Consider the following 25901-nt stretch of genomic DNA (forward strand, 5'->3'; position numbering starts at 1 on the left):
ATCTTAAGCAACCATTCGGAAGCTGATACAATAACTTTAGTACCTAAGGCCTTCACAATAGACTCTACTTCCAACCTGAAGTTCTGAAGGGAGTCTGGTCTGTTACAGGGTGAATTCATATCTAATAATTGATAATATATGTTAGCTACACTTAATTCTTTGTTGCAGTAATTGACCTCCAACAATTGAATAGCTACATCATAATTATCTCAGTGAGAGATAAATTGGTTATTACATTCTTGGCTTCCCCTTTGAGAAGGCTGTAAAGGTAATACAATTTAGATACTTTGTCAATAGCAAATATTAAAGCATTAAGTGAACTGTAGATTGAAATTAAATATTGAGCCGACTCACACCACACAATTTGGAGAGTTAATGAACATAATAGTTATCTTGAGATTATCTTGAGATGATTTCGGGGCTTAGCGTCCCCGCGACCTGGTCCTCGACCATGCCTTTTTGTTAAACACCCCCAGGAAGCAGCCCATAGCAGTTGTCTAACTCCTAGGTACCTATTTACTGCTAGGTAACAGGGGCATCAGGGTGAAAGAAACATTTTGCCCATTTGTCTCCTCCTCCACCAGGAATCAAATCCGGAACCTCAGGACTACGAATCCGAAGTGCTGCCCATCCAGCTGTCAGGCACCCCTGACAGCTGGGTCTCTACAATTAGTTGTAGATAATTCAACTACAAATTACTACAACATGAATATAAATCATAAATTATAGAATATATGTGAAATAAACGATCTTATATTGACGATCATTAATAAATGATAATTTATAGAATATATGTGAAACATATGACCTTATATTGAAGATCATCAAATAAATAATAATTAGTATTCTACTAAATTACGAAACTAGACAACAGCTTAGCTGTGTTTAGAAATAGTAGTATGCTTCCGGGTAGTATCGCCACGAAAACTTGTTGGGTCAGAAAATCCAGAACACGGGATTGAGGCAGACGCTATAATCTCCTTCCTTGTCACTAGGCCTCAAGCTGAAATACGAGAAGATTGTAAAATTTGCCTAAATCGATATTATCTTACACATATTTCTAGGTGAAAATGTGGAACCTGGCTTAAACAAAACTCACTTGTTGATTTTTAGTGGTCATGCAGCTTGACGACAAACATCCTACCTGCTAAATATTGTGATCACAAAAAATAACAGTAATTAGGAACTTATCGTTTACCGAGCCTTGTGTATGAGTAATAACGAAGCTGCTCCAGCACTCTGACATCCGCTGCTGCTAGGATGACGTAATTACAGTTGGTAAATTTTGCACGCTTCCAGACACTGCTTTCTCTGTGAGAATAATGGCTGCTTCTCCTCTCATCTCGCTCGCGCATGCCCATAACACGGAGTGTTGGGACAGAAAATTTAACTCATATAATCTACTCAACTATGCGAGATGATAAGGACAAGTTTATAATAAGAGAGATAATATTAAATAAATTCTCATCATATAACATGGAATATGAAACGAAGTTCATATAGATGAAAAAGTTAGAGGAGAAATTCCTTTCTCCGTGAATCTCGTTGATAAGTTTTCAACTATATATAGTGATCTCAGCAAATAATGCTATATCACTCTGTCAATGATAAATATATTATCAGCGAATAATTCTTATGGAAGAATGCTGAAAGGAGAGGAGAATTTAATACAATTCTCTGAAGTGTAGAAGTATTTTCCCTTGGTCGGGTTGGCGGATATAACGTCGTCATGGAATAGTAAGAAACTTTTGGCGTGGTTATTACGCAGTAGGAAATGAATTGATATTATTACTCCACTGATTAGTAGTGTTAAGAAAATATAATGGTTAGTACAAGGATTATCTATCAAAGTACTAAATGTTAGTAATTAAGCACTAGTAGATTCTGACGCCTAGTACAGGAAATACATCCTATTGTACTAGAGAGTAATAATTAAATGTTGGAAATTTCCAGTCCCCCCCCACACTCAACAGGTATTATACGTGTGTCCCTCGAGTGATGCCAATACCACTTTCCTCTCTCGTGCAATGGAATATAAAATACAAAGCTGCCACACTCTATTATTATTATATTATTATGTATTAACATAATATGGCACTTAGGCATTGAAAAAATATGGTAATTTTATTTATATGACAAACTCAGGTGAGATGACACACCTGGGCGAGTCTCAGTGAGTGGTCTCACTTCGATCACGTCTCCTCGATCACCAGAGGAATTGACTTGGAAGCTAAAGACAAACTATTTAGCACAGGGTAGTATGTGAATAAGAGGACACAGATGGAAAGCTAATTCCCAAATCAGACCCAGTGACATTAGAAAGAACTCTTTCAGTGTCAGGGTTGTTAACAGATGGAATGTGTTAGGAAGTGAATTGGTGAGGGCAGACTCTATACAGTTTCATATGTAGATGTGATAGAGCCTAATAGGTTCGAGAACCTGTTAGGAGGCAAGACCAATGACCGAAGGATTGCGGATTTGACCGAAGCCAAATCCGCAAACACAACTAGGTGAGTACAATTAAATGAGTACCGATGCTCCCTAACGTCTCCTCCATCACCTCTCCTCCATCATCTTTGATCCCTCAGCTCTCCTTCCTCACCTCTGATCACTCAGCTCTCCTTCCTCACCTCTCCTCCATCACCTCTGATCACTCAGCTCTCCTTCCTCACCTCTCCTCCATCACCTCTGATCACTCAGCTCTCCTTCCTCACCTCTCCTCCATAACCTTAGATCACTCACCTCTCCCCACTCGCCTCTCCTCCCTCACCTCTCCCTACTCGCCTCTCCTCCCTCACCTCTCCTCCCTCACATCTCCTCGCTCACATCTCCCCCCTCACATCTCCTCCCTCACCTCTCCTCCCTCACCTCTCCTCCCTCACCTCTCCTCCCTCACCTCTCCTTCCTCACCTCTCCTCCCTCACCTCTCCTCCCTCACCTCTCCTCCATCACCTCTCTTCCATCACCTCTCCTCCATCACCTCTCCTCCATCACCTCTCCTCCATCACCTCTCCTACATCACCTCTCCTCCATCACCTCTCCTCCATCACCTCTCCTCCATCACCTATGCTTACTCACTTCTCCTCCCTCTGACCTACTCTCCATCACCTACCTTCTGTCACCTCTTATCTTGAGTCACGGCCACATTACAGATATTGTTATATCAAACAACAAACATGTTTATAACCACACCCGCACCGGCACCCGTGTTGGACACTCTCCACACAGTCTCCCGCCGCCCATCACCACACTGCTGCACCTCAACTTAATCATGGAAGACAAGGAGGCTGATGACAGGTATGTGGAGCTAGAGACATGGTAACAGATAACAGGTGTGGGGAGCAGGAGACATAGTGACTGATGACAGGTGTGTGGAGCATGATACATGGCGACTGGTGAAAGGTGTGTTGAGCAGGAAACATGGTGACTGATGACAGGTGTTTGGAGCAGGGGACATGGTGACTCATGACAGGTGTGTGGGGCTGGAGACATGGTGACTGATGACAGGTGTGTGGGGCTGGAGACATGGTGACTGACGACAGGTGTGTGGAGGAGGAGACATGGTGACTGATGACAGGTTTGTTGAGCAGGAAACATGGTTACTGAGGACAGGTATGTGGAGCAGGAGTCATGATAGCTGATGGCAGGTGTGGGGGAGCTGGAGACAACTAATGACAGGTGTGTGGAGCAAGAAACATGGTGACTGATAACAGGTGTGTGGAGCAGTAGACATGGTGACTGATGACAGGTGTGTGGAGCTGGAGACAAGAGGACTGATGACAGGTGTGTGGAGCAGGAGATATGGTAGCTTATGACAGGTGTGGGGAGCTGGAGAAAAGATAACTGATGACAGGTGTGTTGAGCAGGAGACATGGTGACTGATGACAGGTATGGAGCTGGATACAAGATGACTGATGACAGGTGTGTGGAGCATGATACATGATAGCTGATGACAGGTGTGGGCAGCTAGAGACAAGATAACTGATGACAGGTGTGCGGAGCTGGAGACATGGTAACAGATAACAGGTGTGGGGAGCAGGAGACATAGTGACTGATGACAGGTGTGTGAAGCAGGAGACATTGTGACTGATGACAGGTGTGTGGGGCAGGAGACATGGTGATTGATGACAGGTGTGTGGGGGCAGGAGACATGGTGACTGATGACAGGTATGTGGAGCATGATACATGGCGACTGGTGACAGGTGTGTGGAGTAGGAGACATGGTGACTGATAACAGGTGTGTGGGGGCAGGAGACAAGGTGACTGACGAAAGGTGTGTGGGGCAGGCGCCAAGGTGACTGATGACAGGCGTGGGGAGCTGGAGACATGGTGACTGATGACAGGTGTATGGAGCTGGAGACATGGTGACTGATGACAGGTGTGTGGGGCAGGCGACATGGTGATTGATGACAGGTGTGTGGAGCATGATACATGATAGCTGATGACAGGTGTTGGGAGCAGGAGACATGTTGACTGATGACAGGTGTGTGGGGCAGGCGACATGGTGATTGATGACAGGTGTGTGGGGGCCGGAGACATGGTGACTGATGACAGGTATGAGGAACAGGAGACATGGTGACTGATGACAGGTGTGTGGGGGCAGGAGACAAGGTGACTGATAAAAGGTGTGTGGGGCAGGAAACCTGGTGACTGATGACAGGTTTGTGTGGAGCAGGCGCCAAGGTAGTAGTGGGAAAGGCCCCAATGACCGGCCATTTTGCTTTTTCCCCAAACCGGTCATTGGCACAGGGGTTTTACGAACCTTTTTCTCCAAGCCGGTCATTGGCGCAGGGGTTTTCTCGAATTTTTTCTCCAAGCCGGTCATTGGCACATGGGTTTTCTCGATTTTTTCTCCAACCCGGTCATTGGCGCAGGGGTTTTCTCGAATTTTTTCTCCAAGATGGTCATTGGCACATGGGATTTACAAACTTTTCCCCATGCCGGTCTTTGGCCCCTGCCATTTTCGCTCAAGGGGATTAAACGGCCGCCTCCAGTCATCCCAAAATTTCGTTGGCTTAGTGACTCTGCACAGGTATGTTAAAGGGGATCAAAAAGCCGGTCATTGGCCCCAGGGTTTTCTCGAATTTTCTTTCATGGCTGGTCCCATGCACAGGCATAGCCAATGGTCAATGACGTCATCGGGTAGCCAGTCTTCAATTTGCCTGGGGGAGGATTAAAATGCCGGCCCCTCGCGGATCCAAATTCCGTTACCCCGGCGACCTTGCACAGGCATCGCCAATGGTCAATGACGTCACCAGCTAGCCGCGCAGCGTTCCTGCAGAGGCACGTTCAAGGGGATTAAAAAGCCGGCCTGTGAGTCGTGTGTTTTGCGTTACAACAGTGGTCCTGAAACCTATGTTAAATACCATCAACCCTAGTCAATTTTAAATGTCCTATTTACTTCCAACTATCGTCCATTGCAAAAGGGGGAGCAACACAGAGCATGAACTACCATGTATCTCAGCGTTCATCCCTGTAACTGAACCAGTATTTACCCAGGTCTTTTTTCCTAAATGTAAAACTTATCCAAATTATTCCTGTTCTGTTTCATGTTGATACGTTTAATAGGTTATTATTATCCCCCTTTACTATGACCATTCAGTCACACCTCTATCATGTCACCCCTATTTCTTGTTCTTCGTCTTTCTAGAGAATGTAATTTAAGCTTTGACAATCTTCCTTGAAGGATCGTTTATTTCTCATAGGGCAAATAAAAATGAAAACCGCTATCAGTCATTTATATGAAAAAAACAGGGCCCTTTGCATTGGCAATCTCAATGCGAGTTCAGTAGTAATCCAATATTGTCCCTAACCGTATACACATCTCACATTCTCTCAAACAATACCTCCCACACCTTACTGTAGCATATAACAAATCAAAAACTCATTCAGTAAAAGCAAGCCTCTCATGTTTTGAAATAAGGCCTTCTGCAGTTACCTTCTTTTCTGACGTCATCATCCCTAATGCGGTGCGAGGCGCCAACGTGCTAAATGCGGATCCCAGGAGGTTCACACATAAGTGTGAACTCTTAATCAGGCTTAATACCTCAACTGTACTTTGTGCTTCACCAGGGTCGATATTCAGCTACAATAGCTCGTATTTTCGCGCATTGCTTATATTTTCTGTTATTCATTTCATAAATCCTATCAAACCATCCAAACCTAATTTATTATATAACAAACAAATACAAATACAAATACAAATTCTACAGATCAGTTGTTGATGTTTAGTGACATGAAAAGCAACCTCAGGTATAGGGATAAGGTATTGTTGGCCATTAGCATATAAGTGTTAAGGTATCACAGCACCTGACTGGTCAACTATGTGTGACATCACCAGATGACCAATGCGACCTTTAGCGCCCTACTTGCATATTTATTGTATTTGATGTTATTATTAAAAATGGCTAGACTAACCATCCCCACCTAATCAGAGGTTTAAGAATATGCATTTTAGTCAACCACAACTGTAATCATTATTCAGTGATAAGTTCAAAAGTATAACAGCAGCCCAAATGTCATACCACAATTTTTTTGCAAAATCGCACATCTGGCAGCATTGTATGTGAGCTGAACATAAGAATGAAGGTAACTACAGAAGTCCTATTGGCCCATACGAGGCAGCTCCTATATATCTCCACCCAATCTCATTCATATTCATGTCCACCCTATGCATAAAACAACCTAGGGATCGCACTTAAAGTAATGGTTTACAATAATAATTTTAATAAATAGCTCTCATTCTAGTTTTATCCACAACGGCAATTATGAAAATCTATAACTAGATATCGTACTATAATCCACAAGTAGTTACCACACATCTGGCAGCACAGCGGACTAGTAGCTGTGTTCATTGGATAATCAACTGTCCTCACATCCATCAAATAGCTATCCAAATGTCGCACCTCAATTCATCCATCTAGCATCTCAGCTAGATGCTAGCTACTATATTCATAGGCTAATCATTTCCACACCTCAAAAATATCCTAGTCTTGCTACGCAAATCAGGTAACTTGTTTCTAAACCCACCCTCGCAAATACATACGTACATACATACACATACTACACAACCTATACATTCACAGAGAATAGCCTAGTTTTTTGCCACCATTTCCCCATTAATAAGATGTAATTTATGCCATACACAGAAAATACAACATTTACACAACAAATATAACATTTATGCACAAAATATATTACACTCAAAATATACCATCACACAAAAATATAACATTTATATACAAAATATGTCAGTTGCACACAAAAATATACCATTTACACAATATTGCATGTACACTCAGAGTATGACATTTACACAAAGTATGGTATTTACACAAATATATCAAAATGCTTATGCATTTAGACAATCAAAAATGCGCTTTCACTAATTACACAATTTCACATACACAATTTTCACAAAATACCCACACATTGTCTCATAAACCAAAATACATTTACACCACTAGGATCTATTTTTCAGATTACAGAGCTTACACAAAATACTCAATTTGCACACAAAAATACAGTTTCACCAGTTCCACTTCAACAAATTAAAAACACAACTTGCATAAATTCACTATTAGCACAAAAGTTATTATAAAACATGGGCAATTATTACACAATTTGTGTAATTATTATACATCTTTGCTCAATTAATACAAGAAAACTTGCTATATAATTATTCAACTTGCGCAATGACAATAAATACACAAAGGTATAAATAAATCATTCGTCCATATGCAATTACACAACATGCGCAATTAATACACAACTTTCACAAATATTACACACGTTTCATAATTATTACACAACTTGAACAAATATATATCTAGCACAAATACGCACAATACATAACTACCCCTCGTAGCCTGGTGGATAGCGCGCAGGACTCGTAATTCTGTGGCGCGGATTCGATTCCCGCACGAGGCAGAAACAAATGGGCAAAGTTTCTTTCACCCTGAATGCCCCTGTTACCTAGCAGTAAATAGGTACCTAGGAGTTAGTCAGCTGTCACGGGCTGCTTCCTGGGGGTGGAGGCCTGGTCGAGGACTGGGCCGCGGGGACACTAAAGCCCCGAAATCATCTCAAGATAACCTCAAGATAACCCCAAATATGAAATACACAACTAGCATAGATACACGATTTACACAAATACAATTGCGACATTTACACAACTTGCTCAAAAATATAATCAATACACAACTTACCAAAATATGAACAATACATAACTTGCACATATTCATTAATACTCAACTACACAATTTCCACAAACACATACAAAAACATACAATTAATACATACAACTTGCACAACACATTACACAACTTATAGAAATATAATCAACACATAATCATACAACTTATGCAAAATACATAATCTGCACAATTAAAATTCAAAAAATCAAAATCAAAATGTATATTTAGGTAAGGTACATACATAAGAGATTTTACAAAGAGTGATAGATTTATAGTTAGGGCTAGTACATACAATGCCTAAAGCCACTATTACGCAAATCGTTTCGGGCATGAAACACTTAAATGACTAAAGCTTAATACTAATTGAGCATAAAGAATAAAATGAAAACATGGAATGAAAACATAGCTGAAAAAGCAGCACAAATACAATTCTGTCGACAAACAGCGCTCTTTAAAAACAGTTTAATACACAAGTATATTAATTGTGCTATATATGTACAAATACAAACACAACCAACTAGGTCAAACAATATACAATTTGCATGATATTTTTCTAGATATATTTAGGACATTAATTATAATATGCCGAGTTTAACCAACTCCCCAAAAGTTAGAATTTCACATATAAAAATGGTGCATATAACTTCCGATGAGCTCAATATAAAACACATTCATTTTCCATTAATATTTCAACATTATTAGTGCTAAACTATTCATTTAACATATGTCCATTGTTTTTAATGTCTTATTAATACCTTCCTTGTTACATCCTCTACAATCAGGCCACCCATATTTATTTATGCAAACCATCTAACAGACTTATTTGTTCTAGCCTTAGTTATGTTAGGGCAGGTGGGGTTAGGTGAAGTCAGTATTTTCTATGATAATTTTAAGAAAATTTGCTATATCTTATCAAAATGCATCCCATTAAAACCTAAATTCATCTAAATCTATCAAAAAATATCTTATACTACTCAAATTTGACTAAATTCAACCTAGCAAAACCTAAACTGACTAATATGAGCATCCCATATCCTCACATACAAGCCTATGTCACCTCTGTCCAAACATTACGCGAGTTGGTCATATAGCTCAAACCTCCCAAATAGGACAATTTACACTTTCATAAACATGCTAGTTCATTACCCCTAAGATATTATATATGTCTTTCCCTACACGACCTCACCTAACCTGACCTAGCATATCCAAATCTAGATTTAGTTCAAGTTGGTGAAATTTGAGCTATGCCACTTAAATTCGAGCTAATTTAAGGCAATTTCCACCAAATATACCCAAATGTTTTGTAGCATAGCACTGCCAAAGCCCATTTTTACCCACATTTTCTTGTGTTCCATACTACCCTACACAACCTCACCTAACCTAACCTAGTATATCCAAACCTTGATTTTGTGAACGTCAGCGAAATGTAAGCTATCCCACATAAATTCGACCTAATTTAAGACAATTCCCACCAAATATATCCAAATGTTGTGTATCATAGCATCGCCAAAGCCCATTTTTACCTACATTTTTCCTATTCCATCCTACCCTACGCAACCTTACCTAACCTATCCTAGCATATCCAAACCTAGATTTGGTTAAAGTCGGCGAAATTTAAGTTATTCCACATAAATTTGACCTAATTTAAGACAATTTCCACCATATATACCCAAAAATGTTTTGTAACATAGCACAGCCAAAGCTCATTTTAGCCGAGTTTTCACCTATTCCAACCTGCCCTAGAGAACCCTACCTAGCCTCACCTGTCATATCCAAAGTTAGATTTGATTAAAGTTGGCAAAATTTATGCCTTTCCCACCTAAATTCAACCTAATTTAAGCCAATTTCCACCGAATATACCCAAATGTTCTGTATCTTAACATAACCAAAGTTCATTTCGCCCAAGTTTTCACCGATTCCATCTTACCCTAAACAACCTTACCTAACCTGTCCTAGCATATCTCAAGCTAGATTTGATTAAAGTTCATGAAATTTATGCTTAGTCGCCTAAATTCAACCTAATTTTAGACAATTTCTACCAAAAATGTTTTGTTACATAACACAGCCAAAGACCATTTTAGCCAAGTTTTCACATATTCCAACCTACCCTACATAGGCTTTCACATATTCCAACCTACCCTTACCTAACCCTGACCTAGCAGATTTGATTAAAGTTGGGGAAATTTAAGCTATCGCCACCAAATTGGAGACAATTTCCACCAAATATGCCTAAATGATGTGTAACATAGCACAGTCAAAGCCCATTTTACCCACATTCCATCTAATCTAATTCCATCTAAACCTGGACCTAACCTCTGATACGACATATACTCAGAGAAGTGATGTTTTTTCGATATGAACCTAAATGCCCGTGCCTAACCTGCATGAGTCTTGGAGCTTTGAATATTTTATCTATTTTCTTCGAAAACTGAAGTTTTGGATATGAACCTATCCACACTGTGCCTAACCTACTAGGTTCTTTGTTGAACATTGTAACCATATTCATAGAAAAATGTTGTTTTGGACACAGTCCTAACAGTCCCCTCTCCTTTAAAACTTGGAATTGTGTTCAATATTGCAGCTATATTGTTGGGTAGGTGTTTTATGTTTTTACACATCAACCCAACCGTCCTGGATCTAACCTCCCTTTATCTAACTTCAAATTTATCGTAAATATGGGAGGAACGTGTTGGTTGTCCATCAACCCAACCGCCCTGGACCTAACCTCCCTTTATCTAACTTCAAATTTATTGTATTTATGGGAAGAAAGTGTTGTTTATACATCAACCCAACCACCCTGGACCTAACCTCTGATACACGGATCTTGGTTCAATATTGCATCATATTCGTAGCATTTTTTTCACATCAATACAACCATCTTCAACCTAACCTCTATTTCCTGGGGAGGGAGGTTAATGGAAAATATGATAATAACGGGAATTTTCTCTACATCAGTTCAACTTAACCATCCTTAACCTAACCTTAGTTAGAAAGGGATATAACTCACAAACTATTTAATTACCATTTACCCAATTTTCCTTATCCTAACCCATAACCAGAGGGTTTAGACCCCCCCCCCCCGTTACCTCGAGCAGGCTTAGAATTTTCTGTTTACATAATTAACTTTGCTGTATTACTTTTCGTCAAAACACAAGCTGCGAACAGCTGAAAACCAGACACCTTGTTACTATTACTACTGGACAAGCAGTTGAAGTTCGGTGCTCTGTTGAACCTCCCTCTCTAGAGTTCGAACCCATTGAATTCGCTGGCAAGGCGAATTCAACAAATACCTCTTTCGTGGCTTTTAGATATCGGCGGTTATGTGTTTCATTAGATTTAAACCCCATGTGTAGAAAAGTCCATTCTGTAACCTGTTCTTAATTTAGACTTTGTGAACCTGAAACAATTACTTTTTTCCGCGTCACGTTGGAACTCCAAAGGAATTCACAACTCTGCACTCAAAGAGGAACACGGTATGGCTTCTCCTCAAGACGTGTACGAATTATGTCCCACACAACGGTCACTGATTGACAAACTGAAGACATACTTTGTATTTGTGAGTGAGCAAGGCAAGTGATGGACGTATAAGTGTCCATCCCTAGATACTACTATGGGCAGGAAGGGGACCCAGCAGGACACATGGAGGGTGATGAGCACAGAGTAAGACGCGCAGCAGCAGATGGCACGACAACCTCAGGTAAGCTTGGGGTCGAGACCTTCAACTCCACGGAAGTGAGGTGATGGATGTGAGGTGTTCGATGTGAGGTGTTCGATGTGAGGTGATGGACGTGAGGTGATGGACGTGAGGTGAAACAGAAGAGGTGATGGACGTGAAACTATGGAGGAAAAATGATGGAGGAGAGGTGGTGGACGTAATGTGAGAGAGGAGAGCTGATGGACGTGACGTGAGGGTGGAGAAGTAAGGGACGTGAGGTGAGGGAGAAGAAGTGATGGACGTGAGGTGAGGGAGGAGAAGTAATGGACGTGAGGTGAGGGAGGAAAACTGATGGACGTGAGGTGAGAGAGGAGAAGTGATGGACGTGAGGTGAGGGAGGAGAAATTATGGACGTGAGATGAGGGAGGAGAAGTGATGGATGTGAAGTCATAGATGTGAGGTGACGGAGGAGAGGTGAGGGAGGAGAGGTGATCGAATTGAGGTGATGGACGTGAGGAGATGGAGGAGAGGTGATGGACTTGAGTTGATGGACGTGAGTTGTCTTTTCTCCTTCACACACCTGTCATCAGTCACCATGTCTCCTGCCCCACACACCTGTCATCAGTCACCATGTCTCCTGCGCCACACACCTGTCATCAGTCACCATGTCTCCCGCTCCACACACCAACCATCAGCCACCACGTCTCCAGCTCCACACACACTTAAAATCAGTCACCATGTCTCCTGCGCCACACACCTGTCATCAGCCACCATGTCTCCAGCTCCACACACACTTAAAATCAGTCACCATGTCTTCTGCCCCACACACCTGTCATCAGTCACCAGGTCTCCTGCTCCACACACACTTAAAATCAGTCACCATGTCTTCTGCCCCACACACCTGTCATCAGTCACCAGGTCTCCTGCTCTACATATCTGTCATCAGTCACCATATCTCCTGCTCCACATACCTGTCATCAGTCACCATGTCCCTTGCTCCACACACCTGTCATCAGTCACCACGTCTCCTGCCCCACACACCTGTCATCAGTCACCTTTTCTCCTGTTCCACACACCTGTCATCATTCATCTTGTCTCAAGCTCCAAACACCTGTCATCAGCCTCTATGTCTCCTGCTCTACACACCTCTCATAAGTAATCATGTTTATTGCTCCACACACCTGTCATCTGTCACCATGTCTCCTGCTCTACACACCTGTCATAAGTCATCATGTTTCCTGCTCCACACACCTGTCATCAGTCACCATGTCTCCTGCTCAACATACCTGTCATCAGTCACCATGTCTCCTGCTCCACACACCTGTCATCAGTCACCATGTCTCCAGCTCCACACACACTTAAAATCAGTCATCATGTCTTCTGCCCCACACACCTGTCATCAGTCACCAGGACTCCTGCTCCACATATTTGTCATCAGTCACCATATCTCCGGCACTACATACCTGTCATCAGTCACCATGTCTCCAGCCCCACACACCTGTCATCAGTCACAATGTCTCCTGCTCCACATACCTGTCATCAGTCACCTTGTCTTCTGCTCCACATACCTGTCATCAGTCACAATGTCTCCTGCTCCACATATCTGTCATCAGTCACCATATCTCCTGCTCCACATACCTGTCATCAGTCACCATGTCTCCTGCTCCACACACCTGTCATCAGTCACCATGTCTCCAGCCATACACACCTGTCATCAATCACGATGTTTCCTGCTCCACATACCTGTCATCAGTCACCTGGTCTCCTGCTCCAAACACCTGTCATCATTCACCATATCTCCTGCTCCACATACCTGTCATCAGTCACCATGTCCCCTGCTCCACACACCTGTCATCAGTCACCACGTCTCCTGCCCCCACACACCTGTCATCAGTCACCTTGTCTCCTGTTCCACACACCTGTCATCATTCATCTTGCCTCAAGCTCCAAACACCTGTCATCTGCCTCTATTTCTCCTGCTCTACATACCTGTCATCAGCCACCATGTCTCCAGCCCCACACACCTGTCATCAGTCACGATGTCTCCTGCTCCACACACCTGTCACCAGTCACCATGTCTCCTGCTCCACACTCCAACCATCAGCCTCGATGTCTCCTGCTCCACACACACCTGAAATCAGTCACCATGTATCCTGCCCAACACACCTGTCCTCAGTCACCATGTTTCCTGCTCAACATACCTGTCATCAGTCACCATGTCTCTTGTTCCCCATACATGTCATCAGTCACCATGTCTCCTCCTCCACACACCTGTCATCAGTCACCAGGTCTCCTGCGCCACACACCTGTCATCAATCACCATGTCTCCCGCTCCACACACCAACCATCAGCCACCATGTCTCCAGCTCCACACACACCTGAAATCAGTCACAATGTCACCTGCGCGACACACCTGTCATCAGCCACCATGTCTCCAGCTCCACACACACTTAAAATCAGTGACCATGTCTTCTGCCCCACACACCTGTCATCAGTCACCAGGTCTCCTGCTCCACATATCTGTCATCAGTCACCATATCTCCTGCTCCACATACCTGTCATCAGTCACCATGTCTCCTGCTCCACACACCTGTCTTCAGCCACCATGTCTCCTACTCTACACACCTGTCATCAGTCACCATGTCTCCTGCTCAACATACCTGTCATCAGTCACCATGTCTCCTGCTCTACACACCTGTCATAAGTCATCATGTTTCCTGCTCTACACACCTGTCATCAGTCACCATGTCTCCTGCTCAGCATACCTGTCATCAGTCACCATGTCTCCTGCTCTACACACCTGTCATAAGTCATCATGTTTCCTGAGCCGCACACCTGTCATCAGCCACCATGTCTCCTGGTTCACAAACATGTTATCAGTCACCATGTCTCCTGCTCCACACACCTGTCATCAGTCACCATGTCTCCTGTTCCACACACCAGCCATCAGCCACCATGTCTCCAGCTCCACACACGCTTAAAATCAGTCACCATGTCTTCTGCCCCACACACCTGTCATCAGTCACCAGGTCTCCTGCTCCACATATCTGTCATCAGTCACCATATCTCCTGCTCTACATATCTGTCATCAGTCACCATGTCTCCAGCCCCACACACCTGTCATCAGTCACGATGTCTCCTGCTCCACATACCTGTCATCAGTCACCTTGTCTCCTGCTCCACATACCTGTCATCAGTCACCATGTCTCCCGCTCCACACACCTGTCATCAGTCACCAGGTCTCCTGCTCCACATATCTGTCATCAGTCACCATATTTCCTGCTCCACATACCTGTCATCAGTCACCATGTCTCCTGCTCCACACACCTGTCATCAGTCACCATGTCTCCAGCCCCACACACCTGTCATCAGTCACGATGTCTCCTGCTCCACATACCTGTCATTAGTCACCTTGTCTCCTGCTCCACATACATGTCATCAGTCACCATGTCTCCTCCCCCACACACCTGTCATCAGTCACCAGGTCTCCTTCTCCACATATCTGTCATCAGTCACCATATCTCCTGCTCCACATACCTGTCATCAGTCACCATGTCCCTTGCTCCACACACATGTCATCAGTCATCACGTCTCCTGCCCCACACACCTGTCATTAGTCACCTTGTCTCCTGTTCCACACACCTGTTATCATTCATCTTGTCTCAAGCTCCACACACCTGTCATCAGTCACCATGTCTCCTGCTCAACATACCTGTCATCACTCACCATGTCTCCTGCTCTACACACCTGTCATAAGTCATCATGTTTCCTGCGCCACACACCTGTCATCAGCCACCATGTCTCCTGCTTCACAAACCTGTCACTAGTCACCATGTCTCCTGCTCCACACCTGTCATCAGTTTCCATGTCTCCTGTTCCACACACCAGCCATCAGCCACCATGTCTCCAGCTCCACACACACTTAAAATCAGTCACCATGTCTTCTGCCCCCACACATCTGTCATCAGTCACCAGGTCTCCTGCTCCACATATCTGTCATCAGTCACCATATCTCCTGCTCTACATACCTGTCATCAGTCACCATGTCTCCAGCCCCACACATCTGTCATCAGTCACCATATCTCCTGCTCCACATACCTGTCATCAATCACCATGTCCCTTGCTCCACACACCTGTCATCAGTCACCATGTCTCTTGCTCCACACACACTTAAAATCAGTCACCATGTCTTCTGCCCCACACACCTGTCATCAGTCACCAGGTCTCCTGCTCCACATATCTGTCATCAGTCACCATATCTCCTGCTCTACATACCTGTCATCAGTCACCATGTCTCCAGCCCCACACACCTGTCATCAGTCACAATGTCTCCTGCTCCACATACCTGTCATCAGTCACCTTGTCTTCTGCTCCACATACCTGTCATCAGTCACCATGTCTCCTGCTCAACACAAATGTCATCAGTCACCAGGTCTCCTGCTCCACATATCTGTCATCAGTCACCATATCTCCTGCTCCACACACCTGTCATCAGTCACCATATCTCCTGCTCCACATACCTGTCATTAGTTACCATGTCCCTTGCTCCACACACCTGTCATCAGTCACCACGTCTCCTGCCCCCACACACCTGTCATCAGTCACCTTGTCTCCTGTTCCACACACCTGTCATCATTCATCTTGTCTCAAGCTCCAAACACCTGTCATCTGCCTCTATGTCTCCTGCTCTACATACCTGTCATCAGCCACCATGTCTCCAGCCCCACACACCTGTCATCAGTCACGATGTCTCCTGCTCCACACACCTGTCACCAGTCACCATGTCTCCTGCTCCACACTCCAACCATCAGCCTCGATGTCTCCTGCTCCACACTCACCTGAAATCAGTCACCATGTATCCTGCCCAACACAACTGTCCTCAGTCACCATGTTTCCTGCTCAACATACCTGTCATCAGTCACAATGTCTCTTGTTCCACATACATGTCATCAGTCACCATGTCTCCTCCTCCACACACCTGTCATCAGTCACCAGGTCTCCTGCGCCACACACCTGTCATCAGCCACCATGTTTCCAGCTCCACACACACCTGAAATCAGTCACAATGTCTCCTGCGCGACAGACCTGTCATCAGCCACCATGTCTCCAGCTCCACACACACTTAAAATCAGTCACCATGTCTTCTGCCCCCACACACCTGTCATCAGTCACCAGGTCTCCTGCTCCACATATCTGTCATCAATCACCATATCTCCTGCTCTACATACCTGTCATCAGTCACCATGTCTCCAGCCCCACACACCTGTCATCAGTCACTATATCTCCTGCTCCACATACCTGTCATCAGTCACCATGTCCCTTGCTCCACACACCTGCCATCAGTCACCACGTCTCCTGCCCCACACACCTGTCATAAGTCACCTTGTCTCCTGTTCCACACACCTGTCATCAGTCACCATGTCTCCTGCTCTACACACCTGTCATAAGTCATCATGTTTTCTGCGTCACACACCTGTCATCAGCCACAATGTCTTCTGCTTCACAAACCTGTCATCAATCACCATGTCTCCTGCTCCACACACCTGTCATCAGTCACCATGTCTCCAGCTCCACACACACTTAAAATCAGTCACCATGTCTTCTGCCCCACACACCTGTCATCAGTCACCAGGTCTCCTGCTCCATATATCTGTCATCAGTCACCATATCTCCTGCTCTACATAACTGTCATCAGTCACCATGTCTCCAGCCCCACACACCTGTCATCAGTCACAATGTCTCCTGCTCCACATACCTGTCATCAGTCACCAGGTCTGCTCCACATACCTGTCATCAGTCACCATGTCTCCTGCTCCACACAAATGTCATTAGTCACCAGGTTTCCTGCTCCACATATCTGTCATCAGTCACCATATCTCCTGCTCCACATACCTGTCATCAATCACCATGTCTCCTGCTCCACACACCTGTCATCAGTCACCATGTCTCCAGCCCCACACACCTGTCATCAGTCACGATGTCTCCTGCTCCACATACCTGTCATCAGTCACCTTGTCTCCTGCTCCACACACCTGTCATCAGTCACCATATCTCCTGCTTCACATACCTGTCATCAGTTACCATGTCCCTTGCTCCACACATCTGTCATCAGTCACCACGTCTCCTGCCCCCACACACTTGTCATCAGTCACCTTGTCTCCTGTTCCACACACCTGTCATCATTCATCTTGTCTCAAGCTCCAAACACCTGTCATCTGCCTCTATGTCTCCTGCTCTACATACCTGTCATCAGCCACCATGTCTCCAGCCCCACACACCTGTCATCAGTCACGATGTCTCCTGCTCCACACACCTGTCACCAGTCACCATGTCTCCTGCTCCACACTCCAACCATCAGCCTCGATGTCTCCTGCTCCACACACACCTGAAATCAGTCACCATGTATCCTGCCCAACACACCTGTCTTCAGTCACCATGTTTCCTGCTCAACATACCTGTCATCAGTCACCATGTCTCTTGTTCCACATACATGTCATCAGTCACCATGTCTCCTCCTCCACACACCTGTCATCAGTCACCAGGTCTCCTGCGCCACACACCTGTCATCAGCCACCATGTTTCCAGCTCCACACACACCTGAAATCAGTCACAATGTCTCCTGCGCGACAGACCTGTCATCAGCCACCATGTCTCCAGCTCCACACACACTTAAAATTAGTCACCATGTCTTCTGCCCCACACACCTGCATCAATCACCAGGTCTCCTGCTCCACATATCTGTCATCAGTCACAATATCTCCTGCTCTACATACCTGTCATCAGTCACCATGTCTCCTGCTCCACACACCTGTCATCAGCCACCATGTCTCCTACTCTACACACCTGTCATCAGTCACCATGTCTCCTGCTCAACATACCTGTCATCAGTCACCATGTCTCCTGCTCTACACACCTGTCATAAGTCATCATGTTTCCTGCTCCACACACCTGTCATCAGTCACCACGTCTCCTGCTCAACATACCTGTCATCAGTCACCATGTCTCCTGCTCTACACACCTGTCATAAGTCATCATGTTTCCTGCGCCGCACACCTGTCATCAGCCACCATGTCTCCTGCTTCACAAACATGTCATCAGTCACCATGTCTCCTGCTCCACACACCTGTCATCAGTCACCATGTCTCCAGCTCCACACACGCTTAAAATCAGTCACCATGTCTTCTGCCCCACACACCTGTCATCAGTCACCAGGTCTCCTGCTCCACATATCTGTCATCAGTCACCATATCTCCTGCTCTACATATCTGTCATCAGTCACCATGTCTCCAGCCCCACACACCTGTCATCAGTCACGATGTCTCCTGCTCCACATACCTGTCATCAGTCACCTTGTCTCCTGCTCCACATACCTGTCATCAGTCACCATGTCTCCCGCTCCACACACCTGTCATCAGTCACCAGGTCTCCTGCTCCACATATCTGTCATCAGTCACCATATTTCCTGCTCCACATACCTGTCATCAGTCACCATGTCTCCTGCTCCACACACCTGTCATCAGTCACTATGTCTCCAGCCCCACACACCTGTCATCAGTCACGATGTCTCCTGCTCCACATACCTGTCATCAGTCACCTTGTCTCCTGCTCCACATACATGTCATCAGTCACCATGTCTCCTCCCCCACACACCTGTCATAAGTCATCATGTTTCCTGCGCCGCACACCTGTCATCAGCCACCATGTCTCCTGCTTCACAAACATGTCATCAGTCACCATATCTCCTGCTGCACATACCTGTCATCAGTCACCATGTCCCTTGCTCCACACACATGTCATCAGTCACCACGTCTCCTGCCCCACACACCTGTCATCATTCATCTTGTCTCAAGCTCCACACACCTGTCATCAGTCACCATGTCTCCTGCTCAACATACCTGTCATCAGTCACCATGTCTCCTGCTCTACACACCTGTCATAAGTCATCATGTTTCCTGCGCCACACACCTGTCATCAGCCACCATGTCTCCTGCTTCACAAACATGTCATCAGTCACCATATCTCCTGCTGCACATACCTGTCATCAGTCACCATGTCCCTTGCTCCACACACATGTCATCAGTCACCACGTCTCCTGCCCCACACACCTGTCATCATTCATCTTGTCTCAAGCTCCACACACCTGTCATTAGTCACCAGGTCTCCTGCTCCACATATCTGTCATCAGTCACCATATCTCCTGCTCCACATACATGTCATCAGTCACCATGTCTCCTCCTCCACACACCTGTCATCAGTCACCAGGTCTCCTGCGCCACACACCTGTCATCAGCCACCATGTTTCCAGCTCCACACACACCTGAAATCAGTCACAATGTCTCCTGCGCGACAGACCTGTCATCAGCCACCATGTCTCCAGCTCCACACACACTTAAAATTAGTCACCATGTCTTCTGCCCCACACACCTGCATCAGTCACCAGGTCTCCTGCTCCACATATCTGTCATCAGTCACAATATCTCCTGCTCTACATACCTGTCATCAGTCACCATGTCTCCTGCTCCACACACCTGTCATCAGCCACCATGTCTCCTACTCTACACACCTGTCATCAGTCACCATGTCTCCTGCTCAACATACCTGTCATCAGTCACCATGTCTCCTGCTCTACACACCTGTCATAAGTCATCATGTTTCCTGCTCCACACACCTGTCATCAGTCACCATGTCTCCTGCTCAACATACCTGTCATCAGTCACCATGTCTCCTGCTCTACACACCTGTCATAAGTCATCATGTTTCCTGCGCCGCACACCTGTCATCAGCCACCATGTCTCCTGCTTCACAAACATGTCATCAGTCACCATGTCTCCTGCTCCACACACCTGTCATCAGTCACCATGTCTCCAGCTCCACACACGCTTAAAATCAGTCACCATGTCTTCTGCCCCACACACCTGTCATCAGTCACCAGGTCTCCTGCTCCACATATCTGTCATCAGTCACCATATCTCCTGCTCTACATATCTGTCATCAGTCACCATGTCTCCAGCCCCACACACCTGTCATCAGTCACGTTGTCTCCTGCTCCACATACCTGTCATCAGTCACCTTGTCTCCTGCTCCACATACCTGTCATCAGTCACCATGTCTCCCGCTCCACACACCTGTCATCAGTCACCAGGTCTCCTGCTCCACATATCTGTCATCAGTCACCATATTTCCTGCTCCACATACCTGTCATTAGTCACCATGTCTCCTGCTCCACACACCTGTCATCAGTCACTATGTCTCCAGCCCCACACACCTGTCATCAGTCACGATGTCTCCTGCTCCACATACCTGTCATCAGTCACCTTGTCTCCTGCTCCACATACATGTCATCAGTCACCATGTCTCCTCCCCCACACACCTGTCATAAGTCATCATGTTTCCTGCGCCGCACACCTGTCATCAGCCACCATGTCTCCTGCTTCACAAACATGTCATCAGTCACCATATCTCCTGCTGCACATACCTGTCATCAGTCACCATGTCCCTTGCTCCACACACATGTCATCAGTCACCACGTCTCCTGCCCCACACACCTGTCATCATTCATCTTGTCTCAAGCTCCACACACCTGTCATCAGTCACCATGTCTCCTGCTCAACATACCTGTCATCAGTCACCATGTCTCCTGCTCTACACACTTGTCATAAGTCATCATGCTTCCTGCGCCACACACCTGTCATCAGCCACCATGTCTCCTGCTTCACAAACCTGTCACTAGTCACCATGTCTCCTGCTCCACACCTGTCATCAGTTTCCATGTCTCCTGTTCCACACACCAGCCATCAGCCACCATGTCTCCAGCTCCACACACACTTTAAATCAGTCACCATGTCTTCTGCCCCCACACACCTGTCATCAGTCACCAGGTCTCCTAGCTGCTCCACATATCTGTCATCAGTCACCGTATCTCCTGCTCTACATACCTGTCATCAGTCACCATGTCTCCAGCCCCACACACCTGTCATCAGTCACCATATCTCCTGCTCCACATACCTGTCATCAGTCACCATGTCCCTTGCTCCACACACCTGTCATCAGTCACCATGTCTCTTGCTCCACACACACTTAAAATCAGTCACCATGTCTTCTGCCCCACACACCTGTCATCAGTCACCAGGTCTCCTGCTCCACATATCTGTCATCAGTCACCATATCTCCTGCTCTACATACCTGTCATCAGTCACCATGTCTCCAGCCCCACACATCTGTCATCAGTCACAATGTCTCCTGCTCCACATACCTGTCATCAGTCACCTTGTCTTCTGCTCCACATACCTGTTATCAGTCACCATGTCTCCTGCTCAACACAAATGTCATCGGTCACCAGGTCTCCTGCTCCACATATCTGTCATCAGTCACCATATCTCCTGCTCCACATACCTGTCATCAGTCACTATGTCTCCTGCTCCACACACCTGTCATCAGTCATCATGTCTCCAGCCCCACACACCTGTCATCAGTCACGATGTCTCCTGCTCCACATACCTGTCATCAGTCACCTTGTCTCCTGCTCCACACACCTGTCATCAGTCACCATATCTCCTGCTCCACATACCTGTCATCAGTTACCATGTCCCTTGCTCCACACATCTGTCATCAGTCACCACGTCTCCTGCCCCCACACACCTGTCATCAGTCACCTTGTCTCCTGTTCCACACACCTGTCATCATTCATCTTGTCTCAAGCTCCAAACACCTGTCATCTGCCTCTATGTCTCCTGCTCTACATACCTGTCATCAGCCACCATGTCTCCAGCCCCACACACCTGTCATCAGTCACGATGTCTCCTGCTCCACACACCTGTCACCAGTCACCATGTCTCCTGCTCCACACTCCAACCATCAGCCTCGATGTCTCCTGCTCCACACACACCTGAAATCAGTCACCATGTATCCTGCCCAACACACCTGTCCTCAGTCACCATGTTTCCTGCTCAACATACCTGTCATCAGTCACCATGTCTCTTGTTCCACATACATGTCATCAGTCACCATGTCTCCTCCTCCACACACCTGTCATCAGTCACCAGGTCTCCTGCGCCACACACCTGTCATCAGCCACCATGTTTCCAGCTCCATACACACCTGAAATCAGTCACAATGTCTCCTGCGCGACAGACCTGTCATCAGCCACCATGTCTCCAGCTCCACACACACTTAAAATCAGTCACCATGTCTTCTGCCCCACACACCTGCATCAGTCACCAGGTCTCCTGCTCCACATATCTGTCATCAGTCACCATATCTCCTGCTCAACATACCTGTCATCAGTCACCATGTCTCCTGCTCCACACACCTGTCATCAGCCACCATGTCTCCTACTCTACACACCTGTCAGCAGTCACCATGTCTCCTGCTCAACATACCTGTCATCAGTCACCATGTCTCCTGCTCTACACACCTGTCATAAGTCATCATGTTTCCTGCGCCGCACACCTGTCATCAGCCACCATGTCTCCTGCTTCACAAACATGTCATCAGTCACCATCTCTCCTGCTCCACACACCTGTCATCAGTCACCATGTCTCCTGTTCCACACACCAGCCATCAGCCACCATGTCTCCAGCTCCACACACGCTTAAAATCAGTCACTATGTCTTCTGCCCCACACACCTGTCATCAGTCACCAGGTCTCCTGCTCCACATATCTGTCATCAGTCACCATATCTCCTGCTCTACATATCTGTCATCAGTCACCATGTCTCCAGCCCTACACACCTGTCATCAGTCACGATGTCTCCTGCTCCACATACCTGTCATCAGTCACCTTGTCTTCTGCTCCACATACCTGTCATCAGTCACCATGTCTCCCGCTCCACACACCTGTCATCAGTCACCAGGTCTCCTGCTCCACATATCTGTCATCAGTCACCATATCTCCTGCTCCACATACCTGTCATCAGTCACCATGTCTCCTGCTTCACACACCTGTCATCAGTCACCATGTCTCCAGCCCCACACACCTGTCATCAGTCACGATGTCTCCTGCTCCACATACCTGTCATCAGTCACCTTGTCTCCTGCTCCACATACATGTCATCAGTCACCATTTCTCCTCCCCCACACACCTGTCATCAGTCACCAGGTCTCCTGCTCCACATATCTGTCATCATTCACCATGTCTCCTGCTCCACATACCTGTCATCAGTCACCATGTCCCTTGCTCCACACACATGTCATCAGTCACCACGTCTCCTGCCCCACACACCTGTCATCAGTCACCTTGTCTCCCGTTCCACACACCTGTCATCATTCATCTTGTCTCAAGCTCCACACACCTGTCATCAGTCACCATGTCTCCTGCTCAACATACCTGTCATCAGTCACCATGTCTCCTGCTCTACACACCTGTCATAAGTCATCATGTTTCCTGCGCCACACACCTGTCATCAGCCACCATGTCTCCTGCTTCACAAACCTGTCACCAGTCACCATGTCTCCTGCTCCACACCTGTCATCAGTCTCCATGTCTCCTGTTCCACACACCAGCCATCAGCTACCATGTCTCTAGCTCCACACACACTTAAAATCAGTCACCATGTCTTCTGCCCCCACACACCTGTCATCAGTCACCAGGTCTCCTAGCTGCTCCACATATCTGTCATCAGTCACCATATCTCCTGCTCTACATACCTGTCATCAGTCACCATGTCTCCAGCCCCACACACCTGTCATCAGTCACCATATCTCCTGCTCCACATACCTGTCATCAGTCACCATGTCCCTTGCTCCACACACCTGTCATCAGTCACCATGTCTCTTGCTCCACACACACTTAAAATCAGTCACCATGTCTTCTGCCCCACACACCTGTCATCAGTCACCAGGTCTCCTGCTCCACATATCTGTCATCAGTCACCATATCTCCTGCTCTACATACCTGTCATCAGTCACCATGTCTCCAGCCCCACACACCTGTCATCAGTCACAATGTCTCCTGCTCCACATACCTGTCATCAGTCACCTTGTCTTCTGCTCCACATACCTGTCATCAGTCACCATGTCTCCTGCTCAACACAAATGTCATCAGTCACCAGGTCTCCTGCTCCACATATCTGTCATCAGTCACCATATCTCCTGCTCCACATACCTGTCATCAGTCACCATGTCTCCTGCTCCACACACCTGTCATCAGTCATCATGTCTCCAGCCCCACACACCTGTCATCAGTCACGATGTCTCCTGCTCCACATACCTGTCATCAGTCACCTTGTCTCCTGCTCCACACACCTGTCATCAGTCACCATATCTCCTGCTGCACATACCTGTCATCAGTTACCATGTCCCTTGCTCCACACATCTGTCATCAGTCACCACGTCTCCTGCCCCCACACACCTGTCATCAGTCACCTTGTCTCCTGTTCCACACACCTGTCATCATTCATCTTGTCTCAAGCTCCAAACACCTGTCATCTGCCTCTATGTCTCCTGCTCTACATACCTGTCATCAGCCACCATGTCTCCAGCCCCACACACCTGTCATCAGTCACGATGTCTCCTGCCCCACACACCTGTCACCAGTCACTATGTCTCCTGCTCCACACTCCAACCATCAGCCTCGATGTCTCCTGCTCCACACACACCTGAAATCAGTCACCATGTATCCTGCCCAACACACCTGTCCTCAGTCACCATGTTTCCTGCTCAACATACCTGTCATCAGTCACCATGTCTCTTGTTCCACATACATGTCATCAGTCACCATGTCTCCTCCTCCACACACCTGTCATCAGTCACCAGGTCTCCTGCGCCACACACCTGTCATCAGCCACCATGTTTCCAGCTCCACACACACCTGAAATCAGTCACAATGTCTCCCGCGCGACAGACCTGTCATCAGCCACCATGTCTCCAGGTCCACACACTCTTAAAATCAGTCACCATGTCTTCTGCCCCACACACCTGCATCAGTCACCAGGTCTCCTGCTCCACATATCTGTCATCAGTCACCATATCTCCTGCTCAACATACCAATCACCAGTCACCATGTCTCCTGCTCCACACACCTGTCATCAGCCACCATGTCTCCTACTCTACAC

The 25901-nt window shown here is 46.3% G+C and overlaps 1 protein-coding gene across 1 annotated transcript in view; it reads left to right on the forward strand.

Annotated features, from left to right (window-relative positions):
• The first annotated feature begins 3203 nt into the window (after positions 1–3203).
• LOC138369761 (sulfotransferase 1B1-like) overlaps positions 3204–25901 on the forward strand; it is a 254073-nt gene continuing 231375 nt past the window's right edge. Inside the window, exon 1 of the mRNA XM_069333217.1 lies at positions 3204–3297. Coding sequence (XP_069189318.1) covers positions 3272–3297 — 26 coding nt within the window. The 5' untranslated portion in view covers positions 3204–3271. The remainder of the gene's footprint in view (positions 3298–25901) is intronic.

Source organism: Procambarus clarkii, chromosome 4 (genome assembly GCF_040958095.1).
Source record: "Procambarus clarkii isolate CNS0578487 chromosome 4, FALCON_Pclarkii_2.0, whole genome shotgun sequence".
NCBI classification, from domain to species: domain Eukaryota; kingdom Metazoa; phylum Arthropoda; class Malacostraca; order Decapoda; family Cambaridae; genus Procambarus; species Procambarus clarkii.